Below are 17,650 nucleotides of genomic sequence, written 5' to 3' on the forward strand. Positions count from 1 at the left end.
TGCCCCAAGGGTTGGTCCTGGGGCCGATTTTGTTCAATATCTTCATAAATGATCTGGAGGATGGTGTGGATTGCACCCTCAGCAAGTTTGCAGATGACACTAAACTGGGAGGAGCGGTAGATATGCTGGAGGGTAGGGATAGGATACAGAGGGACCTAGACAAATTAGAGGATTGGGCCAAAAGAAATCTGATGAGGTTCAACAAGGACAAGTGCAGAGTCCTGCACTTAGGACGGAAGAATCCCATGCACCGCTACAGACTAGGGACCGAATGGCTCGGCAGCAGTTCTGCAGAAAAGGACCTAGGGGTTACAGTGGACGAGAAGTTGGATATGAGTCAACAGTGTGCCCTTGTTGCCAAGAAGGCCAATGGCATTTTGGGATGTATAAGTAGGGGCATTGCCAGCAGATCGAGGGACGTGATCGTTCCCCTCTATTCGACATTGGTGAGGCCTCATCTGGAGTACTGTGTCCAGTTTTGGGCCCCACGCTACAAGAAGGATGTGGAAAAATTGGAAAGCGTCCAGTGGAGGGCAACAAAAATGATTAGGGGTCTGGAACACATGACTTATGAGGAGAGGCTGAGGGAACTGGGATTGTTTAGTCTGCGGAAGAGAAGAATGAGGGGGGATTTGATAGCTGCTTTCAACTACCTGAAAGGGGGTTCCAAAGAGGATGGATCTAGACTGTTCTCAGTGGTAGCTGGTGACAGAACAAGGAGTAATGGTCTCAAGTTGCAGTGGGGGAGGTTTAGGTTGGACATTAGGAAACTTTTTCACTAAGAGGGCGGTGAAACACTGGAATGTGTTACCTAGGGAGGTGGTGGAATCTCCTTCCTTAGAAGTTTTTAAGGTCAGGCTTGACAAAGCCCTGGCTGGGATGATTTAGTTGGGGATTGGTCCTGCTTTGAGCAGAGGGTTGGACTAGATGACCTCCTGAGGTCCCTTCCAACCCTGATATTCTATGATTCTATGACATCCATTACTGTCCCTGCTCTGCATCCACCCTAACCTTCATGTTCCATGCGTGAAGAGCTGAGCAGAGAGACCTAGCTCCTACGGCGAAGCTTCGGGATGCTGCCTGGAAATACGAAGGCCTGATTGCCATGCATGGGGCTTCGTCCCTGCAGCAGGACCCACCGCCCTTGCCAAGCACATTCCAGCTCTGCTGTGTTGGTTTACCCAGCACTGTCCACAAGGCACTTTGGAAACCTATGAGGGGTCAAACCTTGAGAGGTGCCCCACACCTACAATCCCACTGGCCCAGGATTCAGCCCTACGTAAGTGAAGAGATACATCACCAATTACTGAAATCCAGCTGCTGTGTTGGGGCACGCCAGTTGTTTAACGGCATACAGCAGCCTAGCACAAGAGGTGGACAGTGGATCTGAAGCCAGGCAGAGGCACAGCTCATGTACCCATGTCGGAAATCGACTGGGGCTAACACACCTGCTCTGACCATTCAAGATCACACGAGCAGTCAGGTCCTGGGTTTTATGTCCCATCTGACAGGAGACCTCGCAAGCTGCAAAGCCAGGTGCCACTGGCTCCATGGGCAGCGCGTCTCCTAGTGAACTAGCACCATTTCCTGCAGTGCTCTGGATTTTTCTCGCAGGGTCTCCCAAGCAAGTCCTAACCCTGATTAGCCGGAGAGATGCAACGAAGTCACAGCCTGACCTAGTGGGGTTACAGGGCCAACTGCAAGCTTGGGAGGAGAGAGAACTGAAGCCCCAAAATCTCTAGGTCTCATCACCTCCAAACTCATGCATCCACCTGTCATTCTGAAGTAGCAGAGGCTGGAAAATGGAGTTAAAGGACCAAGGGCTTGAGTTGAATATGCCCCTTCCTCCCTTGGAGGATCCTTCTCCTACTCTAACAGCAAAGCAGGCAAATCCCACTGTTACCTTGGAGCCTGCTTCCAACACATGCCTCGTATCACATCTCGTCAGAGCTCGCTCCCAGCCACGCTGCAGACGGGTGGCATCTGGTAGAGGGCAGAGAGCGTGTAACTGAAGGATGGCAGTGGGACAGCTGTCAGTGTGACCGAGGGCCAGGGAATTTCAGCCTATTCCAAACCCATGAGGTTGGGTTGCAATGGAGTCATGAGATCAAAGGGGAGGGACAAAGGGAAGCTACTTGGATATCCATGTTGCAGCCCTAGGCTCAGCTCCTCCCATGCCTGTTAGAAGGGCAGAGGCAAGTGCTTGCATAGAGGGTGCTGAAAGGCAGCCTGCTCTGGGGTGGAAAGCAGCAGCCAACCAGCACACTGGATACTATTCTTTCATAAGCACCGTGGGATCTTTGATGCTCATGCAGAGCAGGTCGGACTGTGGGTTTACCATCGAGCTATCTGGACAATAGCCTGGGGGTGCTGTGGGCATAACTCAGGCCACCACAATACTGAATAAAAGCCAGCTGCTGCATAGACTTAAGGAGGCGAACCCAGTGGTTTGGGTTAGAACCATCTCCATTCCCGTGCTGCCATGCCTGGGGATTCTTCTGCAGCCACCCAGAGCCCTGGCATCAGAATCTCTCCCGTACACGGAGCCCTTCGGCTCCCAAGGTTAAACAGTCACTGCTGCTCATAGTAGCTACAATCCTGGAGTCTGAGAGCCACAATTTAAAGCCACCAAGATTTCTGGGACACCAGCAAGGCAGAGTGCAGACAAAGCTGCAGGCTCAGAGTGCCATCTGGTGGCCCCCCAAGCATTACACAGCACATGACAGGCAGGGAGATTTGTAGACAGCTGACCTTGAGCGAGGACAGGCAAGCTCATTGCAGAGGCTGATGAACGGTGGATGAATGGTGCTGCTGGGAGAACTGCGGCGTGTTCCCTGTCCTAACCTCAACTCTGACTGCAAGTGAAGCCAATCACCTGGAAAACTGAGGTCCTGCCTTGTCCTGTGAGAGCAGGAAAGATCCCAAGGCATTTTACATCAGCACCCTTTGCCAAAACTCCTCCCAGTGCAGCGTGTTGTGCACCTGGCTGCCACACTCCTCCCCAGAAGTGATTGCATTTCAGTGGCGCTGTACGTAAAGACTGTAGGCACTTTGGGATCCTCCATGATGGAAGATTTTACACCAGTGCAAGTCACTGTGACCTCTTTTCTCCAAAGCTGGCCAATAAACACCCCACTACAGCGAGTGATCCACAAAAGGTACACTGGAAATATCTAATTACTACCTGTATTACAGTAGCACCTAGGGCCCTGATCTTGGTTGGGGCTTCTATCACACTAGGCACCCTACAGACCCAGAGTTGAGACAGTCCCTGCCCCAAAGCGCTTACAGTCTAAATAGACAAGAGATGTTAGATGGAACAAGGCCATCCAGCAGCTCAGTGGTAGAGCTGGGAATAGAAGCCACGTCTCCAGTCCATTAAACTCTACCCATTAAACCACACAGTCCTGAATACAGGATGGTCCATTCTGAATCTTTTTTGGGGGGGAGAAGGAGGGGAAGGACATGATCAGAGGCAAAGGGACATGCAAATGTTTTTATAGATTTGTGCAGGCAAGAAATCAACACAATTGAGCTCTGAACAGGTGACCCAGGACAAGTTAACAAGAGGCGTCTGCCACACGCAAGATGGCCAAGAACATACAGACTGCCATAAAGTCACTGAGTCACAAGAAGCATGCAAAGAGAACTGCAAGGAAACTATCAACGGCCCCATTTTGAGGCAGGTGACAGACATCCCGCCACAGAAATTCACCTGGATTCAGACTCTTTTAATAAAAAAACACTATTTATTATTTTTAAGAGCTCTTTCGTGCTGCCTTGACTCATATCCAGTGCTTCCCACATACTAATTTTCAACCACGAATCCTTGTTAAGCCACGCCCGTCATCCCGAGGACTGATATCCTGGGGCTAACAACAGCTTCTGGCACCGATCCATAGCAACCAGGAGAAAGAGCACACAAATGCCATTGAGAGATGGTGGAGCAGCAACCGGGGGAGATGGCAGGGTCACCCTCACCTGCCGAGACATGGCTAACAAGAGACTTTAACTAGAGAAAGCCCTGGAGGAATGCACCTAGACAGACCCAGCAGGACAGCGGCTCATCCCAGAGGCAGAGGCTCTGAGTGGAGTCTACGGAGCTGCCCATGAATGCATGGAGGGCGGGAGATCCAGCTGTTTGCAGAGGCTCACTGCTTTCCAACCTCCCATCCCCCAGCAGCTCCAGAGAGACTGTTCTCAAGCCCCTGTATTAGTCCGTGCTAGGATTTGTGTGCCTCCTTCTCTTGGCTCCCCTCCTGAGCACCTGCACAACGTCCCATCCCACTGCCACCGCGCTCTGCTTCCCGTTCAGTGCCGCACTGTGAGATACGGAGCTGCACGTCCCCCCGCGGCAGGTTGGGAGGACATGTCCCAGCCCGCCCATGCCCACTGGTTCAATGGGAACCCCACAGCGCAGCTCGCTACAACCCCGAAATCTGCATTTCCACAGAGAAGGCAGGCCTCCCCCACTCATCCCACGCAGCTCCCCGAGCCGTTAGCGAGCCAGGGGAAGCAGTGGAAAAGGGAGAGGCAGTGTTGTTATTTACATAGCACGCCGGGCACACCCGGCCAGTTACCTTTGGATGACCGTGGCGGGGGCTCGAGCGCGGCCCAGGCACTCCAGAGCGGCTGCGTAGCAGCTGAGATTGGGCTTCAGGCCAGCTTCCTCCAGCATGAAGAAGAGCCGGCCAATCTGGTTCAAGGAGCCCTGAGAAGAGAAGGGAGAGGGATCAATTCAAGCTCCAAGCCCCTCCATTTCTCTTCCAGATTAAACCTGATTTGTTCTGAACCCAGGCACTGAATGGTTCCACCATCGAATGGCTCCGAGGGGCCCTGCATGAGCCAAGTGTGGTGGGTCTCAGACTAGTCCCAGTGGGCATTACAACTGGCAGCAACCCACAAACCACCATCCCAACTGGCCTCATTCTGGCCCCAGTGGTGACAGACTGAAAGGGCATTGGAGCCCCTGTTCCCCCTCACGCCTTCCAGTCCAGCCAGAGCTGAGACACATTGAGTGGCTGTGTGTGGGAGGCACGCAATCTGCCACTCCCCATGCTGTACCAGCACCAAGGACCCAGTTCCCACAGCTGGCAAGCCGCTCCTTCCCATCAGGGCTAAATTCCGGAACACTTCAACCTCTGTGGCCACTCAGTAAAAGACCTAAGGGTGCCGATTTTGCAACAGAAAAGCTTCAAAAACAGACTCCAACGAGAAACTGCTGAGCTTGAATTAATATGCAAACTAGATACCATTAACTTGGGTTTGAATAGAGACTGGGAGCGGCTGGGTCATTACACAGACTGAATCTATTTCCTTAAGTTACGTACCCTCACACCTTCTTGTCAACTGTCTAAACGACAGGTTTCAGAGTAGCAGCCGTGTTAGTCTGTATTCGCAAAAAGAAAAGGAGTACTTGTGGCACCTTAGAGACGAACCAATTTATTTGAGCATAAGCTTTCGTGAGCTACAGCTCACTTCATCCGATGCATCCGATGAAGTGAGCTGTAGCTCACGAAAGCTTATGCTCAAATAAATTGGTTCGTCTCTAAGGTGCCACAAGTCCTCCTTTTCTTTCACTTAAGGTGAGCTATTACCAGCAGGAGAGCGGGGGGGGGGGGGTGATAATCAAGGTGGGCCATTTCCAGGAGTTGACAAGAACATCTGAGGAACAGTGGGCTGGGGGGGGGGCGTAAACATGGGGAAATAGTTTTACTTTGTGTAATGACCCATCCACTCCCAGTCTCTATTCAAGCCTAAGTTAATTGTGTCCAGTTTGCAAATTAATTCCAATTCAGCAGTCTCTCATTGGAGTCTGTTGAATTTTTTTGATTTTGCTATTTAAATTGTTTTCTTTTTAAAAATAAACCTGTTTAAAATTAAATCTGAATTTAATACAAAATATGTTAAGGCCTGAACTTATTATAATCTCTTAAAATATTTAAATAGGAAATAAATATGCTAAATCCATGAGCCTCTATCAGAAATTTTGAGTGAAAGGCTGCTTTTCTATATAAAGAAAAAAGTAGGGGGGAAACATCTAACGTTTTTGGTCAAGCTTTAAAAATATGGCACAATAAGTCATATCCTGTATTAAGGGCTTGTTTTGTTTAATGAAAATAAATTTGATATGCTGTTGTGTGTGTTTAATTAAATTTCAGTTATCATCCTAATGCAGCTTGACACAAATCATCAGCAAAAAGTTGATTATCTAGTAAATAAGCAATGGATCACTTTTCTAACATACTAAAAACATACAATTAATTAATAAGAATCTGAAAATATGTGATATAATTGATTAGATAAACGTATATCATTATAGCGTACCCACCTAGGTAGCAAAAAGATGTACTAAATCTAGCGTCAAGGCTCTTATTTTGTTCTCAATTAGAATGTTTTAATGGTTATATCAACCAATGAGAACGCACCTTTCTTTAGAAAATAACTGAAGTACAAACAGAAAAGTTGATTAAAATCGATGATTTAAATCGAGGCTTCCCACTTGATGATTTAAATCAATCCCCCCTGATTGCACCATTTCAATAATGAATTAATATGATCAAATGGCTCAGAAAACTCCACCCTGAGAAACACGCCATCTCCCGTTCAAAACAGACGCGTGGGCCTGGCTCAAGGGTGCGTGCTGAAATGAGATGCAATCATGCCCGGGCTGGGCTCCCTGCAGGGATCGAACCTGGGACCTCCGGATCTAAAAGCTGGCAGCTACAGCTTGCGCCATTAGCTCAAACATCTGTGTGCTGCGGCCACTGTAGGAGGAGCGCCCCCATCACACCAGCCTGGGTTACCGGGATAAGGTACCTTTTTAGCCCAGCCGTGCACGAGGATGTCATACATCTTGATGCCCAGCAGCTTCCTCCTGGCATGGGAGCGGTGGTAGAACATCAGGCACTGCTGGGCCCTCTCGGGCTGGCGGAGGAAGAGGCAGCTCTCCAGGAAGGACATGATGAGGAGCTGAATGCTCCCATACTTGTTGCCCTCCTTGTCTTCCAGCCGCGGCCTGGGTTCCCACTGCACCTTCGGCCCTTCTAGCTCCCCTATCTCGGGCAATTCCTCCAGTCTGCTGCATTCATATCCCTGCTCAGCACAGGGGCTGGCAGGGGAGCCCAGCTTGGGAGGGCCCCGGGCAGGAGCCACCGCAGCCCTGGGGCTTTCACGCAAGGTCTTGGATTTGCCGGATACCTTTGGATTTGTCCCTCCCTTTGGGGGAATGGCTTTGGCCCGGCCTTGGCTTTCTTTGGCTCCAGCATCCTTGCATGGCTCCAAGACTGGCGTGCTAGTTCGTTCTGCACCAGGGGGTGAGGCAGCCGAAGAGAATTTCTGCTCCAGCTTCAACTGTCTCTTATGCTTGATCCATTTCTCCTTTTTCAGCTTTTCAACCCAGCGGCTGGGCTGGGACGGGCCCCTGGAAGAGGAGACGCCCCCATCCCTGACTTTCGGAGCAGGGTCCTTCCCTGCTGGGCTTGGTGCAGGACGCTGGAAGCTGCTCTTCCGCAGCGGGGCAACGTCCACACGGTCGACTGTCACCTCCGAGACGTTATCAGCCTGGAGCTGCTTGACGCGAGCCTCCAGCACTGCCAGAGAAAACACGCCAGAGAGCGAACAGGGAATTAAAGGGAACATGGTCACTGCAGACAGACTTCCATCCATGTCCCTCCCTCACCAATCAAGCATCTCGTCGCTCCCCACACACCCCAGCTTCTTAGCTTGACACTCTTCTTTGACACGAGTGAGTTATCCCTCCCCACCTCGGTGAGGCGAGTGTGATCCCCAACTCCCACTGAAGGAAAGTGCCTTGGCCAAGGTGCCCCAGTGGGCAAAGGCAGATAGCCTTGACCCCCTAGAGCGGTGTTTCCCAGCAGTGGGTCCTGCCTTACCAGGGGGGTGGCTAGAAGGTTGCCACATCCAGAGCCAGATTAATCCATCACTGGGCCCTGACTTAGGCAAGCCCGCCTTGCACTCACCCTGCAGTGGCAGCTCTTGGCCTGCGGGGCTAGGCCAAACCTGAGCGGCACCACAACCCCCCATGCCAGGTCAGGATGCCTGGAGCAGGGAGCCAGGCCCAGCCCCGCAGCTGCTGCTGTGGGAGAAGCAGAGGGGGAATGAGGGGCAGGTTTGCTCTCCAACTCCAACCTCCACCCTGGGGGCTCCCCTCCACACCAGGCCAGGATTAGGGTTGCAAGGCTGGGGCTGCATATAAGTAATGGTGGGTCACAAAAAAAAGACCAAATGCAGTTGGTGGTTCGCCGTATCATGCAGTTGGGAACCACTGCACTACGAGGAGCATTTGCAACCACCCTCCCCCTCCTTACGGCTAGATGGGAGGGCTCCCCAACTTTGCCCCACTGTAACTTGGGGTCACAGCAGGGAAGAGGCTGAGAACCCCTGCAACGTAGCACACCTCCAACCTGACATCAACGTATGGGCCGGCCAGCAGGCGGAGTTGGCTGAAGGATCCTTCCCACTGCCACAGGGGCATTTTCCCCCAAGCTACAGGTCTGCACATAAACCCCACTCACCAGGAAACCCAAACTGCTCTGGGAGAGGGAAGGGGGGGGGGGGGAACTCTTATGGGAACAGATGCCTTTGGTTCTCCCCCGCATTTCCGACTTACCCTCCAGCAGCTCAGCCCTCCCACAGGCGCCTCTCCTCCTGGCCTCCTCCTTTGCGCTGGCTGAGGAGTAATTTCTCATCATGGTCCATCTTCCTGCAGCGAAAAGGGACAATGAGGGCGAGGTGGAAGAGATGGATGGAGTCACTGCTCTGCCCACGAGATGACCTCTGGGGGTCCCTTCCCGCCCAGCATTTCAGTGATTCCCTGTACGCCCCTTCGAACATGGCTGGATGGAGGCACAGCTCGGACACACGCACATGGAGGCCCCCCTGGTCCATGCACGTGCCCCACTGGGCATCGAGAAGCCTCAGCAGCACAGGGACGGGACAGCAGCTGCAGCAGCCGAGTGGAGAACCAGCCTCCAGGGCTGCTCCCCAAAGGACCCTACTGCTTCAGAGGAAGGGGAGCCCCTTCCCCATTATGGGGACTGTGCAAAGGAGACTGACAACTACCCGCCCCCGAGGAGTAGATCACACACCCCGTCCCCAGCATGGCTATCAACGAGGGGATTCCCCCCCCCGCCCCCCGGTGCTGTGCAGGGGCAACGGGGAAAGGCTCAGGGGCCCCCATTGTCTTCTATACCTGGGATTTGGGAACACACCTTCACCGCACTGCTGGGAGAGAGGGGGCTCAGCCCCCCCCCGGCCCCGTGCCCGTTAGCGGGGGAGGAGGCGCGGGGGGTTCAGCTCCCCCCCCCGGCCCCGTGCCCGTTGGGGGGGGAGGGGGCGCGGGGGGTTCAGCTCCCCGCCCAGCCCCGTGCCCGTTGGGGGGGAGGGGGCGCGGGGGGTTCAGCTCCCCCCCCCGCCCCGTGCCCGTTAGGGGGGGAGGGGGCGCGGGGGGTTCAGCTCCCCCCCCCGGCCCCGTGCCCGTTGGGGGGGGAGGGGGCGCGGGGGGTTCAGCTCCCCCCCCCGGCCCCGTGCCCGTTGGGGGGGGAGGGGGCGCGGGGGGTTCAGCTCCCCCCCCGGCCCCGTGCCCGTTGGGGGGGGAGGGGGCGCGGGGGGTTCAGCTCCCCCCCCGGCCCCGTGCCCGTTGGGGGGGGAGGGGGCGCGGGGGGTTCAGCTCCCCCCCCCGGCCCCGTGCCCATTGGGGGGGGAGGGGGCGCGGGGGGTTCAGCTCCCCCCCCCGGCCCCGTGCCCGTTAGCGGGGGAGGGGGCGCGGGGGATTCAGCTCCCCCCCCGGCCCCGTGCCCGTTGGGGGGGAGGGGGCGCGGGGGGTTCAGCTCCCCCCTCCGGCCCCGTGCCCGTTGGGGGGGGAGGGGGCGCGGGGGGTTCAGCTCCCCCCCCGGCCCCGTGCCCGTTGGGGGGGAGGGGGCGCGGGGGGTTCAGCTCCCCCCCCCGGCCCCGGGCCCGTTAGCGGGGGAGGGGGCGCGGGGGGTTCAGCTCCCACCCCCGGCCCCGGGCCCGTTGGGGGGGGAGGGGGCGCGGGGGGTTCAGCTCCCACCCCCGGCCCCGGGCCCGTTGGGGGGGAGGGGGCGCGGGGGGTTCAGCTCCCCCCCCCGGCCCCGGGCCCGTTAGCGGGGGAGGGGGCGCGGGGGGTTCAGCTCCCACCCCCGGCCCCGGGCCCGTTGGGGGGGGAGGGGGCGCGGGGGGTTCAGCTCCCACCCCCGGCCCCGGGCCCGTTGGGGGGGAGGGGGCGCGGGGGGTTCAGCTCCCCCCCCCGGCCCCGGGCCCGTTAGCGGGGGAGGGGGCGCGGGGGGTTCAGCTCCCACCCCCGGCCCCGGGCCCGTTGGGGGGGGAGGGGGCGCGGGGGGTTCAGCTCCCCCCCCGGCCCCGGGCCCGTTGGGGGGGAAGGGGGCGCAGGGGGGTTCAGCTCCCCCCCCGGCCCCGGGCCCGTTGGGGGGGGAGGGGGCGCGGGGGGTTCAGCTCCCCCCCCGGCCCCGGGCCCGTTGGGGGGGGAGGGGGCGCGGGGGGTTCAGCTCCCCCCCGGCCCCGGGCCCGTTGGGGGGGGAGGGGGCGCGGGGGGTTCAGCTCCCCCCCCGGCCCCGGGCCCGTTGGGGGGGGAGGGGGCGCGGGGGGGTTCGGCCCCCCCGCTCCGTGTGGACCCGCCATTACCTGGGCCCCGCAGCCAGCCCGGGCCCCGGCCCAGCAGCGCCGCCCGCAGCCTCAGCACCCGCCACATGCCCCGGGCCACGCTAGGCCGCCATCCCTCCCTCCGTCCCTCCGCTCCTCGCCGCCGGCTCCACCGCGCACGCGCCGGCCGCACCGCCCGCCGGGGGCTGTAGTTCACCGCCCGACCCCACCCCCGGGCACCGCGGAACTACATGTCCCGGCGTGCACCGCGCCGCGGCACAGACCAGGCGGGGCTGTCTCCGGCGCTGGCGACTCCAACTCCCGGGATGCAGTGCAGGGTCGGGGGCCGCCCTTTGGCGCCCTCTGGTGGCCTGCGCTGGGAGCGCAGGGCACTGCCTGTGACCCTCTGCCATGGCAGCTGCTGCTGCCTGCCCTCCTCTGCCCCTGTGTCCTCCTGGGGCTTTGAGAGCTCCTGGCATGGCTGGTGCTGCTCGCAGGGCAGTCACGGTTCGTGCTTGCTATCCTGCCCTCTCCCCCTCAGCCGCCCTCCTCCTCGGCCCGGGCTGCTCCTCCTCTGATTCGTTTCGCTCTCACCCTCCCCGGCCGGCCCGCGGTCGCGCCGGGCACCCTCGGCAGGTCGCTTCGGTTCAAATCCGGGGTTGTAGTTCCATTAGTGAGAAGGGAAGAGGGCAGGAGTGGGCCCCTGGCTTGTAAAATCCTCCACTTCCAGCCCCCTCTGCTCATGTAGCCTGCTCCTTGGCAGCCCGTGCTTCTCTCCCTTCCCATCCTCTGCTTCACCGCCTCTCTGCATTGCCAAGGCCTCATATCAAGCCGGTATTTAAATCTAGAGCTGGAAGTTTACCCCTGTTCCAGCAGAGGGCGCACACACCCTCTCCCTCTGCCCAGGGCCACAGACTCCCATCGGCTTTAATCGGCCTTGAGGATCTCCAAGCACTTTGCAAACCCTTGAGGAGGCAGCGTAGTCCATAGCACACCGGGCTGAAAATCGAGTGCTCTGGGTTTTGTTTTGGGTTCTGCCACTAACTTGCTGTCTGTCCCTGAGCGAGCTGCTTCCCCTCTTTGGGCCTCAGTTTCCCTGTCTGAAAAATGAGGGATGATGAAGCTGACTCAGCTCTGAGAGCCAAATACTACACTATCATAACTCCTGGTGATGTAGGTCAGAGCTATCAGACATTTTACAGATGGGGAAACTGAGGCACAGGGAAACGACCTGCCCATACTGGCTTAGTGAGTCACTGGCAGAGCTGGGAATAGATTCCAGGAATCCTGACTCCCAGCCCCACTGCTCTACCCATTAGACTACATGCCCCTCCCAGATCCAGGGACAGAACCCAGGAGTCTGGACTCCCAGCCTCACTGCTCTAACCATTAGACAACGCTCCTCTCCCCGAGCCAGTAACGGCACCCAGGAGGAGTCCTGTTGCCCTGCTCCCCTGTTCTGACCAGTCACCCACACTCTCTGCTTGGTTTCCACAGGCCTCTCCTCTGAGCCAGCCATTACTAGGGGAACAATCCACCTGGGTGACACCAGAATCCTCCCTGCAAATAAACTCCTGCCAAGGCAAGCCTCGAAAATGCCACCGCGGTGCAGACAGAGGATCAGGAACGCTGCATGCCACCTGCTTGGGGTGAGGCCTCTTGCTCATTAGGATCACTCCTCAGCTGAGTCAGCATCACCTCCAGTGACACAAGAGCTGCTGTCTGCTCCAGGGACTGCCCTGGGGAGCTGAAAGAGGGGCATGCCAGCACCTACCCTGCCGGAGGGTGGGAAGGGCTAATGGTTACACAACCCCCCCGCCCGATGTCCTACCATCAGCTTTGCCAGACTGGATCAGACCCGAGGTCCTTCTAGTCCACCCTCCTGCCTGCCACGGGGGCCAGTACCGGATGCAGTAGAGGAAGGTGCAAGAAATGATGCAAGAGGCAGATGTGAGATATCCTGCCCCCCACCTTAGGGCTCAGCCTGTGGTCTTGTAGTTACAGACCAGATTATGTCCTAAAGAACAAGGTTTGACAGCTCTTCCAACGTCTTGGGGTTAATTCATGGTCATGCTCCCCTCCCAGAGCTAGGAATAAAAACTAGGAATCCCAACTTGCAGCCTCCGCCCTGCTCTAACCACTAGACCCCTCTCCCCTCCAAGAGCTCAGAGCAGAACCCAGGAGTCCTGACTCCCAGCCCACTGCTCTGACCACAGTAACCCCAGAATTTTGCACCCCTCCCATTTCTCACACACAGAGATGTCCCTGAACAGCAGAGGGAAGCACTTTAGCGAAAGACCCTTAAATCTACTAAGGACCCCTTTCGAGCAGGCTGCTGTTGGCAGAACTAGAACGAGCATCACCCATCAGCCAGCTGGCTACGGTGCATCATGGGAGCCCGTGGCCTAGCTTCATTAGGGCTTGTTTGCCTCCTTGCTAATTGGCAAGAAACAGTAATCAGCAATGGGCTTCCGCATCTGCATAGGCACCTATCGAATAACACCCAGCAGGGTGTGGCTGTGAAAACACAACACCCACCCACGCTGGGAGTCATATCAACGGCAGGGGTGGCCAGAGGGGACTGCTCTCCCTGAGCGTTTTACACCAGTGCAAATCTGGAGTGACTCTGTGGAAGCCAGTTACACTTTTTGGGGAAGAGGACGCACACCTTATGACCAATCCCCTGCCAGGCAGCCATGGTTTGGTCACTCCGGTCCGATCGCAAAGGCCTGGGCACTGCACAGAGATCAGATTAGCCTTTATAACCATTATATAATGGGGGGCGGGGGACACAGCTGCAGAGAGATTTACGGGGCTGGAATTCTTGTTAAACTGCCAGGTCTGGAAACCCAACCCGACAGGGCTTCGGGTTCGGGGGATGGCCCCTGAGTTGCAGCCAGCAATGGGGCCCATCCAAGTCCTGGTGGTGGCTCATAGCAGGGGGGTCCTGACACCTCAGTCTCCCTGAGCAGCCAGTTCTGGGGACACTGGGGATGCTGATTACAAAGAGTGCAGGGGGAGGCAGCTTGCAGTGGGGGTGACCCAATGTGCAGTAGGGGGCAGTTCAGTAGCAGGCAGGTGCAGCGAGGGGTATATTGGTGTCACCCGTTGCAGGCAGCTCAGACTGCAGATGGCTGACACCAGCGCAGAGTGACACTGCAGGGGGTGGGGCCCCAAGGCTGGGTGGCGGACACTGATCCCACCCCCAGGATGCTCATGTGGGCAGGTGAGCCTGGGGGCTAGTGGGTGGCGCCCTCAGAAGGCCTCCTAGAAGCCGCAGGTGACACTGATTGCAGGCAGGTGAGCAGAGCTGCAAGGAATCCCTGGCTGGCACAGAGATAATTTTGGGGTGGGAGGAAATCAATCTCTGTTTCCAAAGCTGCCCGGAGAGCATTGAGCCACCCAGCCCAGTTGAGCGTCTTCCTTTGGGCCAGCAATAGACACCACGTCTGCAGCTGCTGTCCAGCGGGCAACGGGTAAGCCGCTCTTGTTTGGTGACCCAGAGCCTTCCTTAGCCAAGGAAACCGATCCATCAAACCCTAGCATGGGGAAAATCACTAGAGATGTCAGGTCCCAGCACCTTCTGCATCATCCGGATCCAGGCCCCTAACTCACCCGGCCCCTGCCCTCTCCCTCCCAGCCCCCAGCGTGGCACCCGCCAGAAAAGCTGTACTGGGTCCCTTGGGATAAGGGTGACCCGACATCCACATATTATAGGGACCGTCCTGATATTATGGACTTTGTCTTATATAGGCAACTTTCCCTTCTCCCAGAAAAAAAACAAATGTCCCAATTTTTCACCCTTTCTACCTGACCGCCCGACTCAGGAGGGAGGGAGATGAATGCTCCTCAGCAGGGAGAGTTTATAGGAGAGTTATTGCCCCAACAGGAAACCAAACCTTGGACCCTTTAATCTCCAGCGATAACATAAAAGATACAACGAGATCAGTTGGTCTGTCTGACTTAGAGATGGACACAGGCTGCAGAGCTTGGCTCCTGATCCTGTCTGTCTAGCTGTCCATCCCCACTCGCCTGAGGATCTGAGCCCCAAAGATCCGGGGTGGCAAGATCTGGGGGTCTTAGTTTAGTCCCATCTGTCGATCTTTCTTCCCCTCCTCTCCTGCCCCCAGGCTCCAAGAAGCCAGTTCCCCAGTCTGGATCAATAAGTTTCTCCCACTCTCTTCCTGCCCACTTCACCTGGGTGCTCTGGTTTGCTGACAAGAGGCCTATTCCGGGTACTCAGGAGCAGCCTGTGATCCTCTGGCTGCTGTTTTAGAGGTCAGCCAGTGAGCTAGGGTAAGAATCATACCTGTTGTAGGGAATCAGGAGGGCAGGGAGCCCTGGCGGGTTCCCACGGAGGTCCATTCCCAGTGCCGCATGGTTGGTTCTTTGTCTGTTTCTAGCCTGGTCACCGTTTTGCATTTCAGGGTGTCACTGTTCAACCCATTTGCTGCACCCAGGGGCATTGCACGGGCTCCTCCAGCATTTCACCAGCACGAGGGTTCCTGCTGCCAGGCTGCACAGGGTGCTGGCATTCCCTTTTCACTGCCCTGTCCTGCTCCTCCGAAAGCCACGGTTGGACAGAAGGGGGCAGACGGCTGTTAGGGGCTTATTCCTTCACCCGCTTACTTCCCTGGTCATTCTCGCATGAAGAGAGAGCAACAATACCCAAAGTCCAAAGGTGCAAACAATTCAATGTTTATGGGGGTGAACTTCCAGGAAGCATGATTCCAGTTTCCTTCCTTAGTGTCCTCCTTTCCAGCTCTGACACCACAGAGCCTTACCTGTGTCCCTGTTCCCATTCCCCCCTTAGCAAAACATGATTCCAATTTCCCCACTCCCATTCCCTGTTCCCATTCCCCGCCTTACTTCCTGATTGATTGCAGACTATATAGTAAAACTTGAGTTCTGCTTAGCTATACCTTAACCAACCATTTTCCTGAAATTTAACTAACCAATCCTAACATATTGTAACATGATTATTTAATCAATTATATCCCACCACCTTAGAATCATAGAATATCAGGGCTAGAAGGGACCTCAGAAGGTCCCCTAGTCCAACTCCCTCCTCAAAGCAGGACCAGTCCCCAACTAAATCATCCCAGCCAGGGCTTTGTCAAGCCTGACCTTAAAAACTTCTAAGGAAGGAGATTCCACCACCTCCCTAGGGAACCCATTCCAGTGCTTCACCGCCCTCCCAGTGAAAAAGTTTTTCCTAATATCCAACCTAAACCTCCCACACTGCAACTTGAGACCATTACTCCTCGTTCTGTCATCTGCTACCACTGAGAACAGTCTAGATCCATCCTCTTTGGAACCCCCTTTCAGGTAGTTGAAAGCAGCTATCAAATCCCCCCTCAGTCTTCTCTTCCGCAGGCTAAACAATCCCAGTTCCCTCAGCCGCTCCTCATAAATCATGTGTTCCAGTCCGCTTATCACTTTTGTTGCCCTCCGCTGGACGTTTTCCAATTTTTCTTAATTAGTTTACCCCCAGCAAAATTAATCATACAGCAAACAGAAACAATCACAGAACCAGACAGACAGAGATTGTACAGACAAACAGTAGGGAAATGGGGACTACAATGATGGAACATCACAGAAATGGGGATTTCACATCCCAGCTATTGATAAGTGAGTTCTTTTGCCAGACAGGATGCTATCAAACTAAGTTTCCTGTTACATTTTCGAGGGACTTCCCTTTCTCTGGAGGCGATGGGCGTTATCAGGACAGGACTGTATTCCTCACAGCCCAATTGCACCTTATTTCAATGGGACTAGTTTGGAATGTGAGGATCTGACCGGTCGCTTCCCAGCTTACGGCTGCCTCTGCTGTTTAGCCAAAGTCCTTAGCCTAAGAACAGGGCCTCAGACTGTCACAGTGAGAAAAGGCCTTATACAGTCAGCCAGTGATTTTGAGTCTCTCTTTTATACCTCTAGAATTAGCTAAGTGACAAGAATACACCTAAATTCTGAAGAGTTTGGCCTTTTCAGACAGGCCTGAATATCTATATCCTAACACTCCACCCCTTTTTTTTCTTTTGGGATCCTCCTGTGCAGGTATCCCTGGAAAAGCATAGGACATATGGCGACACATTTCCTGACAGGGCCAGGCCTCAAGGTGGAAGGTGTCGATATTCCATTTGTCCCACTGCCCCTTGGTAGTCTAGTGCCCTGCACCTTCTCTTGTCCGGGCATACCACACCTATTCCAATTAGTCTTCCGGACTTCCCATTCGAGAGGGCCCGAGAAGGTTGGGTCCGGGTTGTCTAGTACACTGCAGGGTGGGGAGGGCTTACTACATTACTTATAGGTTACCTCCATATGCAACGTAACACAAGTACAGTTAACAATACAAAATGGGCTGGTGTAATTGTGCCCCCAGTAAGATGTACATTCCCAGCAAAACACCTTATACACAGTACACCCAGTTGTCCACCCCTTGCATAGATCATTGATCCTGCTCCTCCATAGTCATAGGAGAGGGGCACATCCAAACATCTTCTCTTGATTTACACCATTTTGCACACCCCTCCATTGATTCCCAGTGAGCTCCTCCCCTTCTCATTATTTCCATAGGGCTTGTGGGGACCACCTTAGATGCTGTTCCATTTCCAGGTACGATGGTAGCTATTACACAGGTGCTGGCCTCCTAGCTGAGCATTTTGCATTCCCATACACATCTTCCCCCCAAGGTCAGCCTTTTGAAGCCATCCCCCACTCATGTCATGAGGTTTTTGTTCATTAAAACACAACAATGCTAGCAACAAGACAAACACCACAGACAAACAACACAAAACATAGATCTGTGGTATTCTCGGTTATTTTTCCACTGGCGCCAGCTTGCTTGTAGAGTGTCTGAAAAACAAAAGAAACAATTTCCACCACCCCCTAGTGGGGACAGATTATTGCTTAATAATAATACCACTTCCTTTCACAGATTTCCTTGCTAATTGCAGGAAAAACAGAAGAATTACCTCCAGGCTGTCCTTATTTTGTTCTATAGTCAGGC

The 17,650-nt window shown here is 55.5% G+C and overlaps 1 protein-coding gene across 3 annotated transcripts in view; it reads right to left on the reverse strand.

The window, feature by feature from the left end:
• The window catches only part of POLRMT (RNA polymerase mitochondrial), a 34,019-nt gene extending 23,225 nt beyond the window's left edge, over positions 1-10,794 (reverse strand). For 2 of the 3 annotated variants that reach the window (XR_014709683.1, XM_084614791.1), the window contains exons 1-4: positions 10,684-10,794; positions 8,633-8,725; positions 6,820-7,592; positions 4,581-4,711 (exon numbers count right to left, since the gene is read on the reverse strand). Coding sequence is in view for 2 of the 3 variants with exons in the window: in XM_084614791.1 (XP_084470917.1) it covers positions 4,581-4,711; positions 6,820-7,592; positions 8,633-8,725; positions 10,684-10,750 (1,064 nt within the window). In the remaining variant the exon portion in view is untranslated. The remainder of the gene's footprint in view (positions 1-4,580; positions 4,712-6,819; positions 7,593-8,632; positions 8,726-10,683) is intronic. The other variant, XM_084614792.1, reaches the window with a different exon arrangement.
• Positions 10,795-17,650: the final 6,856 nt, after the last annotated feature.

This window comes from Lepidochelys olivacea (genome assembly GCF_965140295.1).
Source record: "Lepidochelys olivacea isolate rLepOli2 genome assembly, chromosome: 25".
Classification (NCBI taxonomy): Eukaryota; Metazoa; Chordata; order Testudines; family Cheloniidae; genus Lepidochelys; species Lepidochelys olivacea.